The sequence below is a fragment of the Thalassophryne amazonica genome, chromosome 6 (assembly GCF_902500255.1).
Source record: "Thalassophryne amazonica chromosome 6, fThaAma1.1, whole genome shotgun sequence".
NCBI lineage: Eukaryota > Metazoa > Chordata > Actinopteri > Batrachoidiformes > Batrachoididae > Thalassophryne > Thalassophryne amazonica.
The window spans coordinates 26,005,505-26,025,760 of NC_047108.1; the positions used below are offsets into that span (position 1 = coordinate 26,005,505).

The 20,256-nt window shown below is 41.2% G+C and overlaps 1 protein-coding gene across 1 annotated transcript; it reads left to right on the forward strand.

The window, feature by feature from the left end:
* Nucleotides 1–1,270: 1,270 nt before the first annotated feature.
* On the forward strand, nucleotides 1,271–12,344 carry LOC117511433 (transmembrane protein 26). The gene is made up of 3 exons (XM_034171459.1): nucleotides 1,271–1,503; nucleotides 7,542–7,686; nucleotides 11,592–12,344. Exons 1-3 carry the CDS (start codon nucleotides 1,307–1,309, stop codon nucleotides 12,342–12,344), a joined length of 1,095 nt encoding a protein of 364 aa, XP_034027350.1. The 5' UTR covers nucleotides 1,271–1,306.
* Nucleotides 12,345–20,256: the final 7,912 nt, after the last annotated feature.

Sequence of the window (20,256 nt, forward strand, 5' to 3'; positions counted from 1 at the left end):
GAGAATTTGGCAGTACATCCAACCAGCCTCACAACCGCAGACCACGTGTAACCACACCAGCCCAGGACCTCCACATCCAGCATGTTCACCTTCAAGATCGTCTGAGACCAGCCACTCGAACAGCTGCTGAAACAATCGGTTTGCATAACCAAAGAATTTCTGCACAAACTGTTAGAAACCGTCTCAGGGAAGCTCATCTGCATGCTCGTTGTCCTCATCGGGGTCTCGACCTGACTCCAGTTCGTCGTCGTAACCGACTTGAGTGGGCAAATGCTCACATTCACTGGCGTTTCGCACGTTGGAGAGGTGTTCTCTTCACGGATGAATCCCGGTTCACACTGTTCAGAGCAGATGGCAGACAGCGTGTGTGGCGTCGTGTGGGTGAGCAGTTTTCTGATGTCAATGTTGTGGATCGAGTGGCCCATGGTGGCGGTGGGGTTATGGTATCGGCAGGCGTGTGTTATGGACGAAGAACACAGGTGCATTTTATTGATGGCATTTTGAATGCACAGAGATACCGTGACGAGATCCTGAGGCCCATTGTTGTGCCATACATCCAAGAACATCACTTCATGTTGCAGCAGGATAATGCACGGCCCCATGTTGCAAGGATCTGTACACAATTCTTGGAAGCTGAAAATGTCCCAGTTCTTGCATGCCCAGCATACTCACCGGACATGTCACCCATTGAGCATGTTTGGGATGCTCTGGACCGGAGTATACGACAGCGTGTACCAGTTCCTGCCAATATCCAGCAACTTCGCACAGCCATTGAAGAGGAGTGGACTAACATTCCACAGGCCACAATTGACAACCTGATCAACTCTATGCGAGGAGATGTGTTGCACTGCATGAGGCAAATGGTGGTCACACCAGATACTGACTGGTATCCCCCCCAATAAAACAAAACTGCACCTTTCAGAGTGGCCTTTTATTGTGGGCAGTCTAAGGCACACCTGTGCACTAATCATGGTGTCTAATCAGCATCTTGATATGGCACACCTGTGAGGTGGGATGGATTATCTCAGCAAAGGAGAAGTGCTCACTATCACAGATTTAGACTGGTTTGTGAACAATATTTGAGGGAAATGGTGATATTGTGTATGTGGAAAAAGTTTTAGATCTTTGAGTTCATCTCATACAAAATGGGAGCAAAACCAAAAGTGTTGCGTTTATATTTTTGTTGAGTGTATTACATATGTTTCTCACATAAACTTGTTTTTTTAATTTATTAGTAATTAGTATTAATTTCATGCAAATCCAGCAACACCTGACTGTATATCTCCTGCTCAGTGGCTCAGTGTGTATGATGAGTCATCTGCTGAACATCCTGCTGGCGTTGCTGAGTCGTTTCCTGTTTGCCGTGCACGGGGTGCTGACGGTGTGGCGTGTGGTGGTCATCAAAGAGGAACCACTCTACTGGCTGCTGCTGACAGGCGTGGCTCTGCTGGGTGTGGAAATGGCTGTCACGCTGAAGTGCACCCGTAAAGCAGAGTGGAAATGGTAATGCTAAATCACAAATGAAGTTCACAAACACAGCACACATTGTTACTCCGACAGTGTTAATTCCACAGCATCAATATCTATGTGGTAATATTGTAGGGTTTATATTGCAGTGTTAATATCACAGTGTAAATCTTGCAGATTGTTGGGAAAGTGTAGTGACACGGACCCACAACAGGGGGCGCAAATGAACGGTCAATAGATGAGCCAAAAGGTAACAATTTAATGTTGTGAATGTGCACAACGAACATACAGACAATCTCAGAATATCATTACAGTCAATACACAAAGGTGACGTGTGGGTAGGCTCGAGGATAGAAGACGTCCGTCCTGAGAAGAGCCGGAACCATACGATTTCCGCCGCCCCAGAACCTGGTGAATACAGGAGCCGCCAAGTCCCGAATTCCCAGGTGATCACCGTCCCCGACTGTCGGATCTGGTACTGCTGGCGAAGAACAAAGACAGTCAAGTGTGGGTGTGTGTACACCCAGTAACAACAACGGTGGGAATGCCACCTCCACCTCTCACTCAATATGGTGCAGAGTACCGCAGTGATTCCTCAGGGGAAAAGAGTGCCTTCTAGCGCTCTCTCAGCTTCCACTGACAACGGTACCGGTACTCCTGCAAACACTCACAATATACAAACAATGTTGTAACACGAAAACGGCTGAGGATATTACCTTCAATGAAGTATGATATCTCGGCAACGAGGTGGAGATGACGTCTGGTCTTTATGGAGTGAGATGATGTTGAGTAGATGGGTGACAGCTGTCAAGAGGTAATGAGCGACAGCTGTCACCCCGGCTGTGTCCATGGCGGCAGCGCCCTCTCGTGCCTGAAGCCCGCACTTCAGGCAGGGCGCCCACTGGTGGTGGGCCAGCAGTACCTCCTCTTCCGGCGGCCCACACACAACAGCAGATATTAATATGACTGTGTTAGTATGTTGTATTCAGTGACCTGAGGTGATGACTCTTTCATATGAGGTCTCCAGAGGATCCTTGGGTACCACTGGAATGACTCTGTATGAAATGAGCAGTTACTTAGGGAGACTAAGATGAGGAGTATCATTTGCATTGTGAGGGAGCATCAGCTTCAACATACTAGGTCATGTTTCTCTAGACATGATCCAGCACGTAGGTGCTTGAGTGTTGTAGGTGGAGAATGCCAAAGGATGCCCGGGCTTCACCTGGCTGCAGCAGACAGATGGTTACTTTACATAGATGGAGATGGACTGACTTCCATTGTGTCATGGAAGCAGCAAAGCGTGGCATCAGCACATGCTGCCAGAATTGAATTGTTAGTATCGCATTATTAATATCACAGTACTGATGTGGCATTTGTGTATAACAATTAGAGGTGTAACAAAACACAAAAATCACGGTTCGATACGTACCTCGGTTTTGAGGTTACAGTTCGGTTCATTTTTGGCACAGTATGGGAACAAAATGCAAAACCTAAGTTTGCTTGTTGTTTAAACCAACAATTTATTGTAACATTATACAAACTGGAAAATAAAATAATTGCAAAGTGCTGCTGCCTGGTAATAAGTTAAATAAAATGTTCTCAAATAAACAACAAATATGTCAGTTGATTTGCTGAAAGCTGTGCTCCTCATGCGGTGTGAATTCAAACACACACACACACACACACACACACACACACACACACACACACACACACACACACACACACACACACACACACACACACACACACACACACACACACACACACACACACACACAGTGTAAATATAAGGTCTTACCTGTGCGTTTTAGTGAAGAAAAGTCGCTCTGCAGCACTTTGCGCCATCAGATCAGTTAGTGGAGTGGAGTCTTCTCCCGCCCTTCCCCACCGGTTCTCTGTCTTGGCACAACAAGCGAGTCACAAGCAAGTCACAGCGCCTCAATAACGTCTCATTTACCACAGCCTCCATGTGATCCTGGCTGCACATGCGATGAAAGCTCAAGAAAAAGTTAAAATTACTCAGTTCTCCGTGTGGAGCAGGGACACCGTGCACGCACTGGATGACGTGCGCGTCAATATTTACGTGTACACTTCAGGGGAAAAAAAAGCATTTACGATACATATTTAATTAAAAGTTAAAAACTCTTTCTAACACTTTTCTGTGTAAATATCTCATGCTACAACGTGGAGACCCGTGGCTTATAGACAAGTGCGGCTTACGTGGTCTGTCCACAAATTAACGGTCCTTTTTATTTTTTTAAAAAACTATATGGATTTCATTCATATGTTTTTATGTCAGACATGCTTGAACCCTCGTGTGCATGCGTGAGTTTTTCCACGCCTGTCGGTGATGTCATTCACCTGTGAGCACGCCTTGTGGAAGGAGTGGTCCCGCCCCCTCGTCGGATTTTCATTGTCTGGAAATGGCGGAATGAAAAGGACTTTTTTTCCATCAGAATTTTTTCAGAAGCTGTTAGAGACTGGCACCTGGAAACCATTCGAAAAATTTATCTGGCTTTCAGTGAAAATTTTACAGGCTTCACAGAGAATAAGGACTTTAACTACAGGTTTAAGGACCCCTTTAAGGACGGTCGGTGCGCCGCGCTGCGAGCTGCGACGATGCGGCACAAACCACTGGATCATTTCTAAGCTGATGGCTCTGTGGATATGAGACTGTCATGTGCTCTTTCTCTGGTTATCACAAGACCTGGACATCAGCCATTTTCTGGCAGATTTCACTTTTAACAAGAGATTTTGTCATGGAAAGCCGCGCGGAGGTTTCGCGCGTAAAGACCGATTCGCTGATGAAGCGAGACAAAGGAACACCTCCGTTTCGGAGTGTTAGAGGATAAGTTGGGACATGTCCAGCTCTTCACAAGTTCTTTTATACTCACTCGACTGGTAAGCACTGAAAGCCGAGATAGACATGTCCCAACTTGTCCTCTACTTGTCTGATGTAAAAACATATGAATGAAATCCATATAGTTTTTGAAAAAAATAAAAAGGTACGATACTTTATGAACAGACCTCGTATTTATGTACAATTTCTTTTTTCTTTTTAAAATTGGTGGGTGTGGCTAATATTCAGGTGCACTGTATAGTCCAGAAATTATGGTAAACACACGCAACACGAACTCACCCGTGCACATCCCTGTACCAAACCAAACGTCCTGTACCGAAACGGTTCAATACAAATACTTGTATCATTACACCCTTAATAACAATGTTATTGTTTTGGTGTTAATATCATAGTGTGAGTATTGTAGTGTGTTAGATCACATTGTTACAAATACAGGATGAACACCACATAGTCAGTATCACTGTATACATATCAGAGTCTTGTCATTGCAGTATTAACATCACAGTTAATGTCATAGTGTTAATATCCCATCATCACAGTGTTAATGTCTCAGTCGGAATATCACACTGTGTGTAGTATCAGTGTTAATAACGCAGTCAGAATATGAGAATAACCATTTTAATATCAGTTTACCTCACAATGTTAATCTTGCACTGTGATTTCATTTTATGTTAGTATTTTATTGACAGGTATTTATTCTTTTCATTATTAATGATTATTAAGACCACCAAGACTCGAGGACACAATTTCATTGTTTCAACTTTTTTACTTCGCTGCAATGACTATGAAGAATCCTTGATCCTCCTTCAAAGTGTGAATATCCCAGTGCTGATACAGTCATTTTAATATTGGAGTTCAGTAACACAGTGTGAATACTATAATGTTAATATTGTAGTATTAATATTGTAGTGTAAAAATACAAACATCAATCAATCAATCAATAAATTACTAAAGACCTGTCATAATCCCCTTTTCTGAATTCATATAAATATGTTTAAGCATATTTGTGTTTTAAGTGGTGGATCCTGCAAATGTTGCTCCAGAATGTAGAGCAACAAGGACACTTTGACTGTCACATCTGTTATGTCCAACCCACAGGCCTTCCAGAAAGAGGATGAAGACTGGATTATTTATTTTGACACGGTCTGGTTTGTGCAGCAGTCACAGTAGCAGGAAGTGATGTCATAGTTGTTATTGGACAGGTGCAGTGACTTGGTCATTCATGCTTTCCTACACTGTATCGACTCCATAACCTTGAAACTGTTGCCACAGAGTACTCTTACAAGCTGCTGTGTCGTTCCATCAACCAACATGCAACTGTCAAATGGATTGCATTTATATAGCGCTTTTCCATCTGCATCAGATGCTCAAAGCTCTTTACAAATAATGCCTCACATTCACTCCAATGTCAGGGTGCTGCCATACAAGGTAACTAGGGTATTAAGGACCTTGCCCTAGGGGATTTGAACCGAGGAACCCTCTTCCTGAAGAGCCCCTGGCTTGCAGGTTTTCCACTACCTACTCGAATCACACCTGATTTTTAAAAAGTGGTGTCTTCCAGCTCTTGATTGGCTGAGCACACCTGATAGAGGTAATTGCCTGGGTTACAAAACATGCAGGGTGGGGACTCTCCAGGAACAGGATTGGGCACACCTGGTTTAAATGATCCACTAGACACCCTCTACAAATTAGGCAAGCTATTTAAGATGAAAATTTCCCTTCCACCCCTGTCTGCAAATGCTGCTGTGCTGGATCCACATCACTGCTGCTGCTCAGCCACACCTCCACCTCAGCATCTGTCAATGTGCTCTGTTGGGGAAATCTGTATATCTAATCATCACTAACCAATGTCACAAGCAAACACCTTCAGAGAATGAGATGAGGTCAGAGTTGAGATGTCAAACTATGTCCTGCTGCTGCAATAAATATGCATAAATATGACTTGAAATAGCATCAAATTCTTAATATGTGACATGTTAAAAAAAATTGTGTTTTGGCACTTTCTCTTATGTGCAAATCAAAACTTTGATAACATCCATTTTTTTCACCTTCATCACATCATCCTCAGTTCATGACATCATGGACAGACAGCGCTGTGATCTTTGAGGAATCAGAGACTGTTTCTCACAGTAACATTAAGTCACATATCACTTTTTTACTGGACACGTAACCATCAATTTGGAGTGACTTTGAAAGCTCAAAGTCAAAACTATTTTACTGTAGCTCAGGTACCAAGTCCACACAGAACCATATATTATAACTCGTTGAATCACAAATGAGAGTGTTGCACTACACAAGAAACATTCTAGTTCACCTTTTGCTCTCAGTGGAAACCAAATATTTTTGTGTTTCACAGAAACAAATGCCATCACAATACTTTAAACAGGGACTATAACACCAGATATTAAAAAGAACAAAACAGAAAATTCAATGTAGAGATCGATCTAAAACCAGATGTAAAATTCAAAGCCCGCCTGCTCCCCCCAGGGATTTATTCTGAGCTGCATGGATATTTGTGTCCCCCATGTGGTGAGGAGTCATTGAGTAAAGAGGACTGAGGTATTAAGTCAAACTCTGTAAATCACATTCATTTGGGGAATAAATATCTTGTAACTGCTTTCCATCATGTCAACCCAAAGTGGCACCAGCTTGTATGAGGCCGAGAACACAGCCCGCCTCGAAACTCTCCGGGCTCCTCTGCAGCTCGCTCTGTGTCCATCCAACACAAATATATTCCTCTGCTGTGTTATCGCTCTGTCTTACACTGAGCGTCTGAATCCACACCTCTACCATCGTGTTTGTCACAATCCTGTGGCGTGTGTTGGCTCTCAGAATTTTAGACCGTATCCTCGGGTCAGGTGTCCTTATGCACGGCTGAAAAGTCTATTTCGAGCCACGCATCCTTCAAACGTGTGGCTCGTTTAAACGCTGTTCTGTAGCTCCGTCAGAAGCTTTCTTCAGGCCTCTCTCTCCTCACTGAGGCACACTTTGATGTTCTCTCCTCGTGGAGAAGACTTTGCACTGTCAAGTGGGATTTGCATATATGATGAGAATAATTGCTTGTCTGAAATTCGATGCTTCTTTGGGGGGAGGAAAAAGACATCTTACTTCATTTGCAGGGTGGCAGAAAAAAGCATTACTCTAAAAATAACCCACCCCCACCTTTTCTCCCCCCTCTCCCTCTCCATGTCCTTTGGTGGTCCTCTTTTAGGTTCTCCCCCATGGTTTTTCTCTACCTCAGCACCGTCATCCCTTCCATTTGGTTTCTGGAGCTGGGCCTGCTGCAGTCCAAGTTGCCCGTCAACAACTCATCAGGCCCCGAACTCCGTTTGCTGGCTCACATCCCAATCACAGCGGTAGGCATCCCAGCATCCCCGCCTCCACCTCCGCACAGCCACATTAAAGCAGCACCTGATATTAGATAAGATTTAAATCTAGCAGGGGTGGATAAGCTATTAGTCACAGGAAATGTGTAAGAGACACGTGGAGATTAAGTCCAGATAGGCTCCTGCTCGAAAAACTCTTAGATCGCTCCCGTCTGAGGTGGTTTTTGTGCAGATTCTTTCATGTAGGATTTGGGAGGTTTTCTGCCCCATGGCTGTGCTCCAGGCTGGGTGGCAGCATTTGAAACCTGGAGACATAATGTTTCAGAAGTGCTGTGAAATGTCAAAGGGGTGCTGTCAGGATAAACTCGGTGAACCCTACACAATGACAGTGGACTACAAGACACAGAAATGATATCAAGACAAAGAGGAGGCGTGTCAGTGTGTTGATATTTGCTGATGTGTTGATTATATACTGGAGGAGAAGTGGGACAGGAGTCAGTGGATTAAAAAAACATCCTCTGTCAGTCGTAGATCATTGTTTTTCTGTCAAAAATGCACACTCAGGCAGACACACATATACACACCTTTTTAGTATTTAGGGTCCTAGCTTGTGATCTACAGCACACAGACTCAAGTGCATAGCACAAGTTATTTTTATATAATGGCTGAGTGGATCCTTGTCATTTGATTGGTGCTTTGTATGTCACATGACATGGATTATTCATGACATTTGTGTTGTGTTGCATTTAGCATGCAAATTGGTTCCATTTACTGTGCAATTTCGGTTCCATACGTTTTATACCATTGCACGCTGTGACCACCACCCACTAGTGGGGGCAGTGTTTAGCTAAACATGCCGGAGTTTGATGGTGCTAATTCTTCTAACACACACACACACACACACACACACACACACACACACACACACACACACACACACACACACACACACACACACACACACACACACACACACACACACACACACACACACACACACACAAAAACAAAAAACAAATCCACCACACCGTAAGCCATCTGGAGGCATGAAGAGCTGTTAGGATGAAGTTAGGATGAAAAGATGGACAAATTTCTGACGTGATTTTTCGCTGGAGTGAAGAAAGCAGACGGCATCACGGTCTACATCATTAGAATTGTTTTTTGCAAGATGACTGACAACAATTTTGTATTCCTATTTAAACTTTGTGTTGGACTGTTAAGCACCAGTGATGCACACCAAAATGTAAGTCCCTTTTCTGTTGTTTATAAATTAATAAAATATCAAATGACAAGTATATATTTTCACTGTTATATAAAACGAATAATGAATGTTTTTCCATTCTTTGAATGGAACAAATATTTAATTTCATCTCATGAAATATTCATACCATTGAACTCATAAACATTTATTATTTGTATACCATGCCATATAGTCTGAGCACAGAGTAAAATGCAGGGCGTAATTAATTGTGGATGTGTTTTGGGTGTAATAAAGGATTATTAATTAAGCGTGAGGTCTGTATGGGAAAATATGAGACTGAGGTGTAAGTAACACACCGAGTTCTGATAATCCCGTACAGAGTGAACAAGCGAGGTTATTAATTATGGCTATTATATATATGAATATATGAACACAAACGATCTGTTTTTTCTGATGCTGTTTCGAAATTTATGGAGTATGTTCATGTCTGACTTGGTTTTTCTAATCGTGTTTTTAGCTTTCTGGTTTATAATAAATGGGATATGCGTTTCGCACCGAATGTCATGGTAACAGGTTGGATATGAGGAAATATCAAACTGGAAATCAGTGAATCGGAGCGTGCATAACATTGCAGCCAATGTAATATAACTTACATTAGATTACTTCCGTAATCACATTGTCATTTGTCATTACCGTTAAGAACCAGGTTCACCAGCATCTTTTAACATGCACAATGATGTAACATAAAATAAACACAGACATGCCAATCAAGTTGATTGTGAAACCATGTTGCTAATTGCAGGCTGGTCAGTCAGGCCACCAGGACCACTGACGCTTGTCTTATTAGTGTTTACCTTCACAACCCCAAATCAGAAAAAGTTGGAAGTTATGGAAACTGCAAATTACAAAGGAAAATGCAGTGATTCTTACATTTGCATTGACTTTTATTTTTTGTCCTGCTCCTGAGATTTCTCTGTCACACCTTAAATGGATAACAGAAAACATGAAAAATCTTATCATTTTGTGATTTAATGTTCGAGTCAGTGAAAATCGGGACTCACGTGATCATTTTGACTTCAGGTTTGGGTATCAGATTGTACTTATTATTTTGTTATCCCTCATTTCTGTCACATGGTTTGCATTCAGAAGATTAATTCAAACAATGGAAAGCATCAGATGGCTGATGCATAGTGTGGCACGTTCTACACACCACAATGTGCATGTACAAATAAATAGACACGTCTGTAATGGTGTTTTTTTGGCACCATATGACGATCATTTGAGTTCTGTGTGACTTCATTTGGAAGTAAATTACACCAATCACAAATATTTTGCTGATCAATATATGCTTTGGATTATCCATCTGGGCTTCTAGGCTGTTGAGATATGCAAAAAAGGTTCATACCTCGACCTTTATATTTGACCAACCTCAAAATCTAATCACGTCTTGATATCTATCCAAGTAACATTCCCCTCATGTTTGAAAGAAATCCATTGAGCCGTTTTTGATTTATCTTGTGCACAGACACATACACGGTAGTGAAAACCTTTTCTTGCTTGTCATTTTGCTGTTGTGCAGTAGAGGTGGGCGGATAAATCCTAATATCGATAATATCAATACCAACGCTGATATTGATACTGAATGATCCTTGTGTAAAAAGATCAATACTCAAGCTTTTTTCTCTCCCGCACACACTGACTGCTGCACACGCAGATTCATCAAAGTCTACTCTCTGTAAGAGCAGCGCTGCGCTGTGTCACACAACACGGAGCAGCGCACCCTTGTATTGTGGTTTGTCAGTCCTCTACCTCAGGAGATTTTGTTTTAAGTTGTGTTGAGTGATATTTTTTTAAACAAAAATGTTGATTACGATAATAAAGTATTTTGTTGTCACGTACAATGTTTGGTGAAATTCTATCCTTGGTCTTTTGGATCCTTTGGCTTTATGAAGCTTAAATATGAAAAAGTATCAGTATTGATATCAGCGATACTGGGCCTGTATTTACTTGGTATCGGATCAATATCAAAATTCCCGGTATCGCCCACCTCTACGTGCAGGATAATGAAGAACATGGGTCTGAGCTGAACAAATAAACAAACAAACAATAAAAAACTCCTAAATTCAAGAAGATCAGAAAACATCATAGTGGGGATGGAAATTTTTCACAGGGTGTTTATATCGGTTAAATTTTCAGGAACTGTGGTAAATAAGTTTCACCTGTCCACAAGCCTACAGCATTACATTTTTGAGTAGATATTCAAACCAAATGTCTAGAAAAGAGTCCTCCCATGCCCCACAACATCCTGTTTGTAATAAGAATTTTTGTTCTGTCTTCTGTACTCTCCTGAGCACCCTTCGTTGTTTTTTGCACTTTGTATCAGTAGATCTCCACTTTCCTGGTGTTTTCACATTCTTCTTCTGTAGAGCTGAAATGATAACTGGACATATTTAGCACACGGTGTTCGAAATAATCCTTGGGGACTGCAGGGATAACTTTCTGTCAGATGAGTGGTTACAAAGAGAATGCTTCCTGAGGATGCCAGCAGCTGGACCAGTATTGCACTTGAACGATCATACAGAGTCCCTTAAACAAGGATGAAAGACCATGAACTCAAAACAAAGTGGAAACTGCATTATACAATGTGCTGTATGTTAAAACATACAGCTAATAACTGTATGTTACTGCATAACATTTTCTGTTGAGTAACACTTTTTCTTTTATCTCCACTCAGGGCATCGTGGAGCTGGATCCAGAAAACTGGGTGGCTGGCTTGGAGCAGACCATGCTCATAGTTCTGGTTCTAGGTCGCTGGTTGATGCCAAAGGGGGACATGTCCCGTGACCAGCTCTCCCAGCTCCTCATGGTCTATGTGGGACTAGGTGCTGACATCCTGGACATCTTTGACACCTTCAAAGAACCTGAGGTTAAAACTAACCGGGTCATCATAATTGTTGGCTTGGCCCTCTTCTCCTGGGCACTCATGCAGTTTCCTCTGGTACTCACTCAGACGAGTGTCCCAAAAGATCCATCCTCACCTCCTCAGGGGTTTGTGGGGGGCTTCTCCTGCTGCTCCAGTGAAGTGTGGAGCTTGCTGTTGACGGTGGGACTCCAAGATGGCCCGTTCCTCCTTTACCGCCTCTACCTCATGATCCAAGAGCAGGTCCTGAACCAACTGATGATCTTCTTCACCTGCAAGAACATCCTCATTGTCCTTCTGGAGCTTTATCGAATCTTTGTGGTGCAGTGTGAGCAGCAAGCAGAGTCGGGGTTGGAAAGATGTCCCGCTCTGGTGGTCTGGTGTCGAAACCTGAAGGGCAATGGGGAGGTAGAGGAGGAGAAAGAGGAGGAAATGGGGAGAGGGGTGTGCTCTGATGAGCAGATCTTTCATACAGTGACAGAGAGGGGGACGGAAGGAGAGGAAGATCAGGGAGATGACTGTGGCTGCTCAGGTGGGGGAGGGACAGCAGTAAGTCACAGTGAGTGAAAGTCAGAACCCTCAGCTGAACAGTCCTATGGAGGATGAGCATCTTGAAATAGACCATGACAGAAATCCTCACAGAAATATATGAATTTACAGCATTCAGAAACTTTGATAACGTGTTTCACAAAATAGTTATGAATTATAAATCACAGCAAATGTGCTGTGATGACCAGTGTGGCTGAATACTGAATTATAAAATGATGCATACCACCAAGAATCCCTCATTTATTTTATTATGTTTTATTTCATATCATTGTCATATATATATATATATATATATATATATATATATATATATAATATGTGTAAAATGTGTACATGTCTGAGATGCCAACCCAGGGGCAACCAAGGGGTGGAGCATTGGGGACACTGTGCGTGACCTGGGCAAGACAAAAGAAGCTCAAACACGGACAAGCTCACGTAACACGGTAACCACCTTTAGGGTGTTTATTACATCATATTTTTTCATGGCTGAGTAGTGGTTCTCATAACAGTTTTGCTTTGTGTGGGCATTAAAAATTATGACCCGTTTATTTCCTCAATAATTGTGGATTAATGACCGTGAATCATAAAGCTACTGATAACTGCTAAAATTGCTCACACAATTAGTTTCTAAAATTGCATCACATGATAATTTCACTCAATGCAAATACTGATGCACACGCGCGCGCGCACACACACACACACATATGTCTTAGATGATCTGTTAGAATTAACAACACAGCAATAAATATTTTTACAGATATTTGTAATAAAATGCTACAAAGCCCTTCACAGCAGCCTCTGACCGACTGCAGCGATGACAAATGAGCTGTCAATCAAAGCAGCCACTCCCCTAATGTGTTAGGATAACTGGGCATCACGTTCAAAGGTGACAATAAGCATTGTTTTCCCACAAAAAAGTGACAGCACCCATGTCCAGTATTTACAGTCTTTTCAAACTGTTCATTCTCTGGCTGATATGGTCACTGCACTTATTTTTTTGGTTTATTTTTTAATCTTTTGCATCATGTATTCTAACCGTCTAATAGTTTTTGGAGTGTTTAGTTATTTTCAGTTTCCTGGTTTTGTTGCCGCTGATCTGTGATGATGTCATCAATGGGGGACAGCGTTCTCCTTCCTCAGTCTGCTTTACATTGTCGGTGGTGAAAGCAAGTCTATTTGGTGTTCTTGCTACCTCAAGTTGTTTTAGGAGAACAAATATGCTAAAAATTGTGTGAATTGATAATACAACTTCTAAAGCGGTTTCAGTTATGTTTTGTTTTATGTTTTGTCACATTTAGGTTTTTGATGCATAGCGTGTACATTGCAGGGCGAACTTCAAAGGCACCGTGGGACTGGTGCAGGTTTTTCAGACAGGTGTGCTGATGTCCGCTGTGGGGTTTACAAGCTGCTGTACTGTGTCAGTCCATTCTACACCAGCGTGTTACTGCTCCTATTTTGTATTAGTTTTTATGTGTTTTATTTGTGTGGTATTGTTATTTTGTCATTGGAATAACCCGCCTCTCTCCGTATGGTTGCTGGGATAGGCTCCAGCCCCCCCGTGACTAATTGCAGTAAGCGGGTTTAGAAAATGGATGGATGAATGGACTACTGCTATTTACTTTTAATGTTTGTTTAATTTTTGATTTAGCTATTGGTGGATTATTCCAAACTAGATCTAAAAGCTGGTGTTTTGTCAAAGTTGAATATGTGTTGGATACAGATATGTTGTTCTGGCCACTCCAGCTACACCAGCAGCATGGCCAAAATATTTGTATAAAGTTGGGTGAGTGCTTTTTGATCAAACTTCAGCTTCATGTTGAGAGTAAATGATGATGACATTTGGTTGTGGTTTTAAAGAGAAAAATGTATGTCCTGGATGTTTATATCCTGTGTTAAAATAAAAAAAATAAATATTTGAAAGGAAAGCGCATTGCTCATTTTTCTCTGTAATCACCATTAGATGGCAGTGTTGCCAAATGAAGCATCCAGTGTGAGTGAGCGGTAAACACAGTAAAGAATCTCTGTACAACACAGGCTGAGCTGATCGGGAGCTTTATGTGCTGCAGCTCGATGTGGAAATCTCCTCCTTCAGGTTCACAGTTTGATGTGAATACCTTACACACACACGCACACACACCTCACATTCAAACAAGTAGGAGGACACTTAGAAGATTTACTTCTTTTGTTTAATTCCAAGGTTCATTTTCCTCGTGAGAGCAATCAGGCCATGTACCACAGCTCTTTATTATGTCTGGAAAAAGCGCACTCGTGCTTATGTGGGAGTTGTTCAGGTTGGACGTTATTTTCTTTCTCCTTCTCTCTTCTGAGAGACATAACGTGCACTTGGGATTTGGCTCCCCATCCCAGAAAAGTCTTTGAAAGTCGACAAGACTAAGCTGACGGCTGAGATCAGAGCAGTTCGGAGCTCTTTCACCGTGTCCTCAAACATTACAACCCAGACAGAAGGTGTCCTGCTAAACCAGAGTCCTCCTGCACTGATCCCTCCTCTTACACTGTGCAGGCAGAGTGTCTGTCGCACTGTGCACGTCTTCTGTCCTGTTTGTGAACAAGATAAGTGAATGAGGATGGACCATTTCTTTTTAAAAGGCAGACCCTCAAAGGAGATGAGATGGAATGAATGAAGGAGACAGTTTACCAAGAGAGTTGCAGGAAGAACACAAACATAAAACTAGTTTTAATTTCAACAATATTCCTTTTGCACTTTCACTGATTCATGTTGTTGTAACATTAAAGCCCCGTCACACATAGCCAGAATGTTCAGAAAGCAGGCCAACATAGCAAAAATGGTCATATCCAGATGCAGTCGGGAAGAAAAGAGGTGTGGTCAGTCGTGTAAGAACACAGACTGCCTCATCCACACAAGTTAGATGCATCCAAAGCATATGTAGATGACACAGACTGCTGTCAGACGGCCATAAAAGGATCTGATGTCCTGCCCGATGTCCAAATGTCTGGATGGCAAACACGGAGCTGGAGTGGGAGGGAGTGCTCTGTTCCTCCCTTTGCACAGGACATGTACTGGACATCAAAGAACTACCAACATATGTGTCCAAGCCGGCATCGGTGCTGTCACCCACTCCCATTCAATCACTCCTTCGCTTGTTCCCTTTTTCCCAGGCTTACTCGTGTGTGTGCATAGAAGTGCTGACATAAGGAAATGAGTGTATTTTCATAACGGCTGAATAAGCCGCTATGTGTATGAACGTGCGCACATCTGTGTGTGTTGTGCATGTGTGTGTCTTTGCTCAGCTGTCAGCCACTGAACAGCTTTTGATGTTGAATTTTACTGCCAACTAAACTTCATTGCATGTGCACGCACGTGCATGTGTACGCACATGCAGTGAACTTTAGTGGAGGTGGACATTATAAGTGGATATGTGGCATGCAGGTCATGCCTCAGGCTTTGCTGTGCCCGATCCATCTCGAGGTTCCCTCATATGCGCTCAAATCATTTTGGACTCTATTTATGCTGCCTTCAGAATATGTAAGTTGTGGTCAGACTGCGCTCAGACTGCGCTCAGACCGGCGTCAGATAGGTGTCCCATCTCGACGGCACCTGAAGTATTTTGAACATGTGCAATACAATCAGGACAGGCAGCCACCTGGGACCGACTGTGTGGACTTTCACAGACTACCATCAGAACATTTTGGACCTCAAACCCAACACTTTTCGGATGTGGGCTTTGGCATCATTCTGGCTATGTGTGACGAGGGTATAACAATTTGTGTTGTTTTGTTGAAATGGGAGGAGCTGGAAACTTAGTATTAAGCACCTATCATTAAAACATTAAAATCATAGGGTTTAACTATTTTATACAATTACTAAATGGGAAACAGCCTGATGGTAAAGGATGGACACATTGTAACAGAAGACACTGTCATTATTTATATCAAAATTACATGAAGGCTTAGTAATTGTACAATCTTTACACCGTGTAATATTACTTTAAAACGTACTGAAAATTATTTTTGTTTTTGCAACAGTTTTCACTTCAGCAGGGCAGAATTCTATGAATACAACACAATGTTAAAATACCCTCCATCGTATGAGCAATGTGTTCTTTATAATTTGCAATTGCTGAATTAATTATTAAGATCGTATTGTCTTACTTGAAATTTGTACATAAGACATCCAAAAGAACTACTCTTCTGATCGAGCTGACTGTACCATGGGAGGAGGATGTAACGCATGGCCTCGATTCGCCCTAATTAAATAAATACATTAATGCTGTCTCAACAAATACCTGAGTTTTGAACTACAGACAAAGACTGTGTTTTCCCTCTCAGCTGAGAAATTCCTAAGTCATCTGGAGATCTTAAGATAAGCTTGGAGACATCCCCCATGGGCCAACACTGGGATTCACAGCAAAACAAAACTCTAATTCAAAGTTCTTCAAAGGGGAGCCCTTGCCTTTTTATCAGTGAATTTTTGGTTATGAATTACATGACATTATAATGGCTTCATGTCAGAATCTGAGTTTCTCCAGGCCAGGAGAACCCAAATTTTATGACCTCACGCCAAGGCCAGACCCTCTCAAGACTGCAAGACGATACTCCTTCCACAACACAGGGTCATAAAACTTTGTCTTGACAAGCAACTATTATATATATGTTTAAGTGAAGAAAGACATTCTTTTAAAATGAAATAATTGCATCAGTATTCTTTGTTTCATATATCTAAAAACTTTTGTTTGTATTGATTAATCAAACAAAATGCTTTGCATATAATCATTCCATTTTATTGACATATGCTCCTTGTAACTGATATGTGTTTAAGGGTGATCTTTCTGCCTTATCCATATTGTTGATGGTGAAATATTCTGGTTTATCCAAAGGATGTGTCTGACTATTAATAATGTGTATCCATTCAAGTGTCTTAGAACAGATAATATGTCAAAATAGTTAATGTATTTAAATATTTAAATCATTTGTGTCTGCTCTGTGACCACATGAGGTTTTCTGTGAAACTACACACCCTAAATGGGTGGAGTTTGGTGACGTCAGTCTCCCTTTAAAAAGTTACAACAGATACTGTCCGTCCCTCTCTTCTCCGCTGGCAATGCTTCTTCTTTTTCTTCTCTCTCTTCTTTGTTAAATGTTTAATTTTTATTCTTGGGCCAAGGCCCCATTACTAAGCTAAGCTAAGCTAAGGCTACCACGTGGCCTTCATTCTTTGTTCTTTTGATAATTTTAACAAAGTTTTAACCTGATGCTTTAAGGTGCATCAAGTCTTTTGAAATTTTAAGACAACTTCTGAGCTGAACTTTTCATATTAATTTACAGAAAAGCGACTCTCCCTTTCTGTCGGCTATTTTGTTTTTTTCAACGGTTTTAAAGTTTTAACTTTTTCCTAAATTCAAAAAGATTTTTAATCTGGCTCCAACAAACTTTTTAAAAGCTACCATTTTCAACAAACACCTTCCACCTCTGGGTTCCTGCAAGCTGACGGTGCTGATTTCAAACCATTAGCCATCCTGTCGGTAAAGCCGACACAAGCCTTTGGGATCACCTGGGGAGACCGCTGAGTTAACCCCTTGACCCAAGTGAGCACGAGGGACGGACGGACGGACGGATCCCTCTGAACCACCATCTCAACGGACCAGCTAAGTGACCCAGTTAAAGGTTCCCAGAAAGGGTTTGCTGTCAATGGATACAAAGTGGCTTCCTTTTAAGTATATTCATATGTTTGTTTAATATTTTTATTAATAACTGGCTTCAAATTTCATCTCTAAATTCTAATCAGATTTATTCTTAAAGTCTCAAAGATTTATCTCTCTCTGTTTCAACATCTCATGAGTGAGTAAGAAAATTGTTTCCATGAATGAACTTATTTAATCACTGTCCACGGAAATGCCAGTAAACTGTTCATTACTTGTAAATAAATTGTAAATATTTCTGCTGTGGTTCATTTTGTGTTCCGAAGGAAACCTGCAGTCAATCTTATTGTGAATTCAGACTTTCTGATTAATTGAGACTGATTACTTCAATTGAGACTGATTAATTAAATTAAGACTGATAAATTAATGAATGTTTAAGTTAAAGTACCTATGCTATAAATAGGTGGTGCCCCGAATAATAATTAAATAATAAGTATTAAACCCTAAATTTATTAAAATTATTTTGGTGACTCATCAGATGGGGCCTAATCCAATCTAAGTCAATTTGGGAGTTTAACTGCTTATACACTACATTCTTATGGTGCTCCCGTGTGAGGAGATTTAATTAAATTGTAACAATCTTTATGGTCCCCCATTGTGAGGCTTTGTAAATGATTACATATTACAATCTTATGGCGTCCCATGTGAAGGCAATTCAGCATTGACCACTTGTTTCTGTGACTGACACAAATTAACCCCTCATGAGACGTTCTTAAAAAACTTTTCTCTGAATGAAACAAAGCCAAAAATTAAATTTCTAGGAATGAATTAAGCCTTTATTTGTGTCATTTAATGCATGCAAATTCATTAAGGCCTTTGACGAAAGTATTTTTAGTGCGACTTGTCCACATAATTACTTTTTGTCCGGAGTCAAGTTTATTTCTGCGACTATCCAGGAATTAAACCACTGATTTCGAAGCTACGAAATAACACTAATTTAACTGCGTTTTTTCCAGTTAAAAACATTGTTTAACTGTGTCTTCTCCAGTTAACGCTTCATTTTTATCCACATTTAAATGTGTTGTTTAAAGTTCAAAAGAACTTCTTTTGTGCAGAAGACTTTTGTGCTCTGAGCAAGTTTAATTATTTAAATGTTTTGTGGACGGGCACATCCAAACTTTTATTGTGAAAGCACGCTGTGCTACAAACTGCTGAGTAGCTTCCAAATTAGCTGCTGGTTTAACACAAAAGTGAATTCTTTTTCTCCTAAAAGTCTTCCTGACTTCCTGTCACACAGGAAGTGATGCCACTATGCTAATGGTTGCGCGCGGTTTTGAGATCGTGTGAGTTTCTTGTGAATCAATTGAAATGTGTGTTTTTGGATTTGGATTTTGGATTACTGACAACGAGTTTGGATTAAAAGACAACGAGTAAGGATTGCGGACAATTGAATTGGTTGCGCTTCTTTCGGATCAACACAGCGTTCACTTTGGAAATGATCTGGTCTTTTCAGCCTGTCGATCACCGCTCGGAGCGCGGCGCGCCCTCCGCCATTGTCCGCCGTCTTTAAACCGGTTGTAACACTCCTTAATCTGTGTGATCCCCATAGAATCATCCCTGAAAGCCGTCTGAATCTTCCGAATGGTTTCCAGCTGGCCGTCTCTCACAGTTTCTGGAAAAATTTGATGCAGCAAAGCTCCAAATCATTCAGACATTTTCCTCATAATGAAAATCCGACGAGGGGGGTGGACCACTGCTCACTCAAAGCGTCCTCACAGGCGAATGACGTAACCGACAGGCGTGAAAAAACTCACGCATGCGCACGAAGGTTCAAGCTTGGCTGATGCAAGAGCACATGATTCAAATCCATATAGTTTTTGCCAAAAATAAAAAGGTCGGATAGTTTTCTAACAGACCTCATATATGGGTGTTGCTAGGGGATGGGAGGGGTGAGTGCAATATAATATAATATAGTATAAGACAGTATAATATAATATAGTCGAATATACGTAATAGTATAATATAATAAAATGTGATATTAAATAGTATAATGTATGACTAATATATATGATACTAATCATATAATCAAATATAATGATATGAATATAATACATAGTAGTTTAATAATTAACATGTGTGTGTATGTCTTGTCTGTCATCTGTCACTCTGCCTGTACCAAGTACCAAACAATCTATGACATCCATACTCTGTAGGACTTCATGCATCTCGAGATGTGACCTCACAAAAGCCCTGTGTTTTTAATGCACTCAACACAAGCACCTCACACCACACATAGTTAATAATGACAATAA

Excerpts from the sequence above, each read along its gene's own strand:
- LOC117511433 (XM_034171459.1), top strand. The coding sequence starts at position 1,307 with ATGATGAGTCATCTGCTGAACATCCTGCTGGCGTTGCTGAGTCGTTTC. Across the intron at positions 1,504-7,541 it reads CGTAAAGCAGAGTGGAAATG|GTTCTCCCCCATGGTTTTTC; the intron begins GTAATGCTAAAT and ends GTCCTCTTTTAG. Across the intron at positions 7,687-11,591 it reads CTCACATCCCAATCACAGCG|GGCATCGTGGAGCTGGATCC; the intron begins GTAGGCATCCCA and ends ATCTCCACTCAG.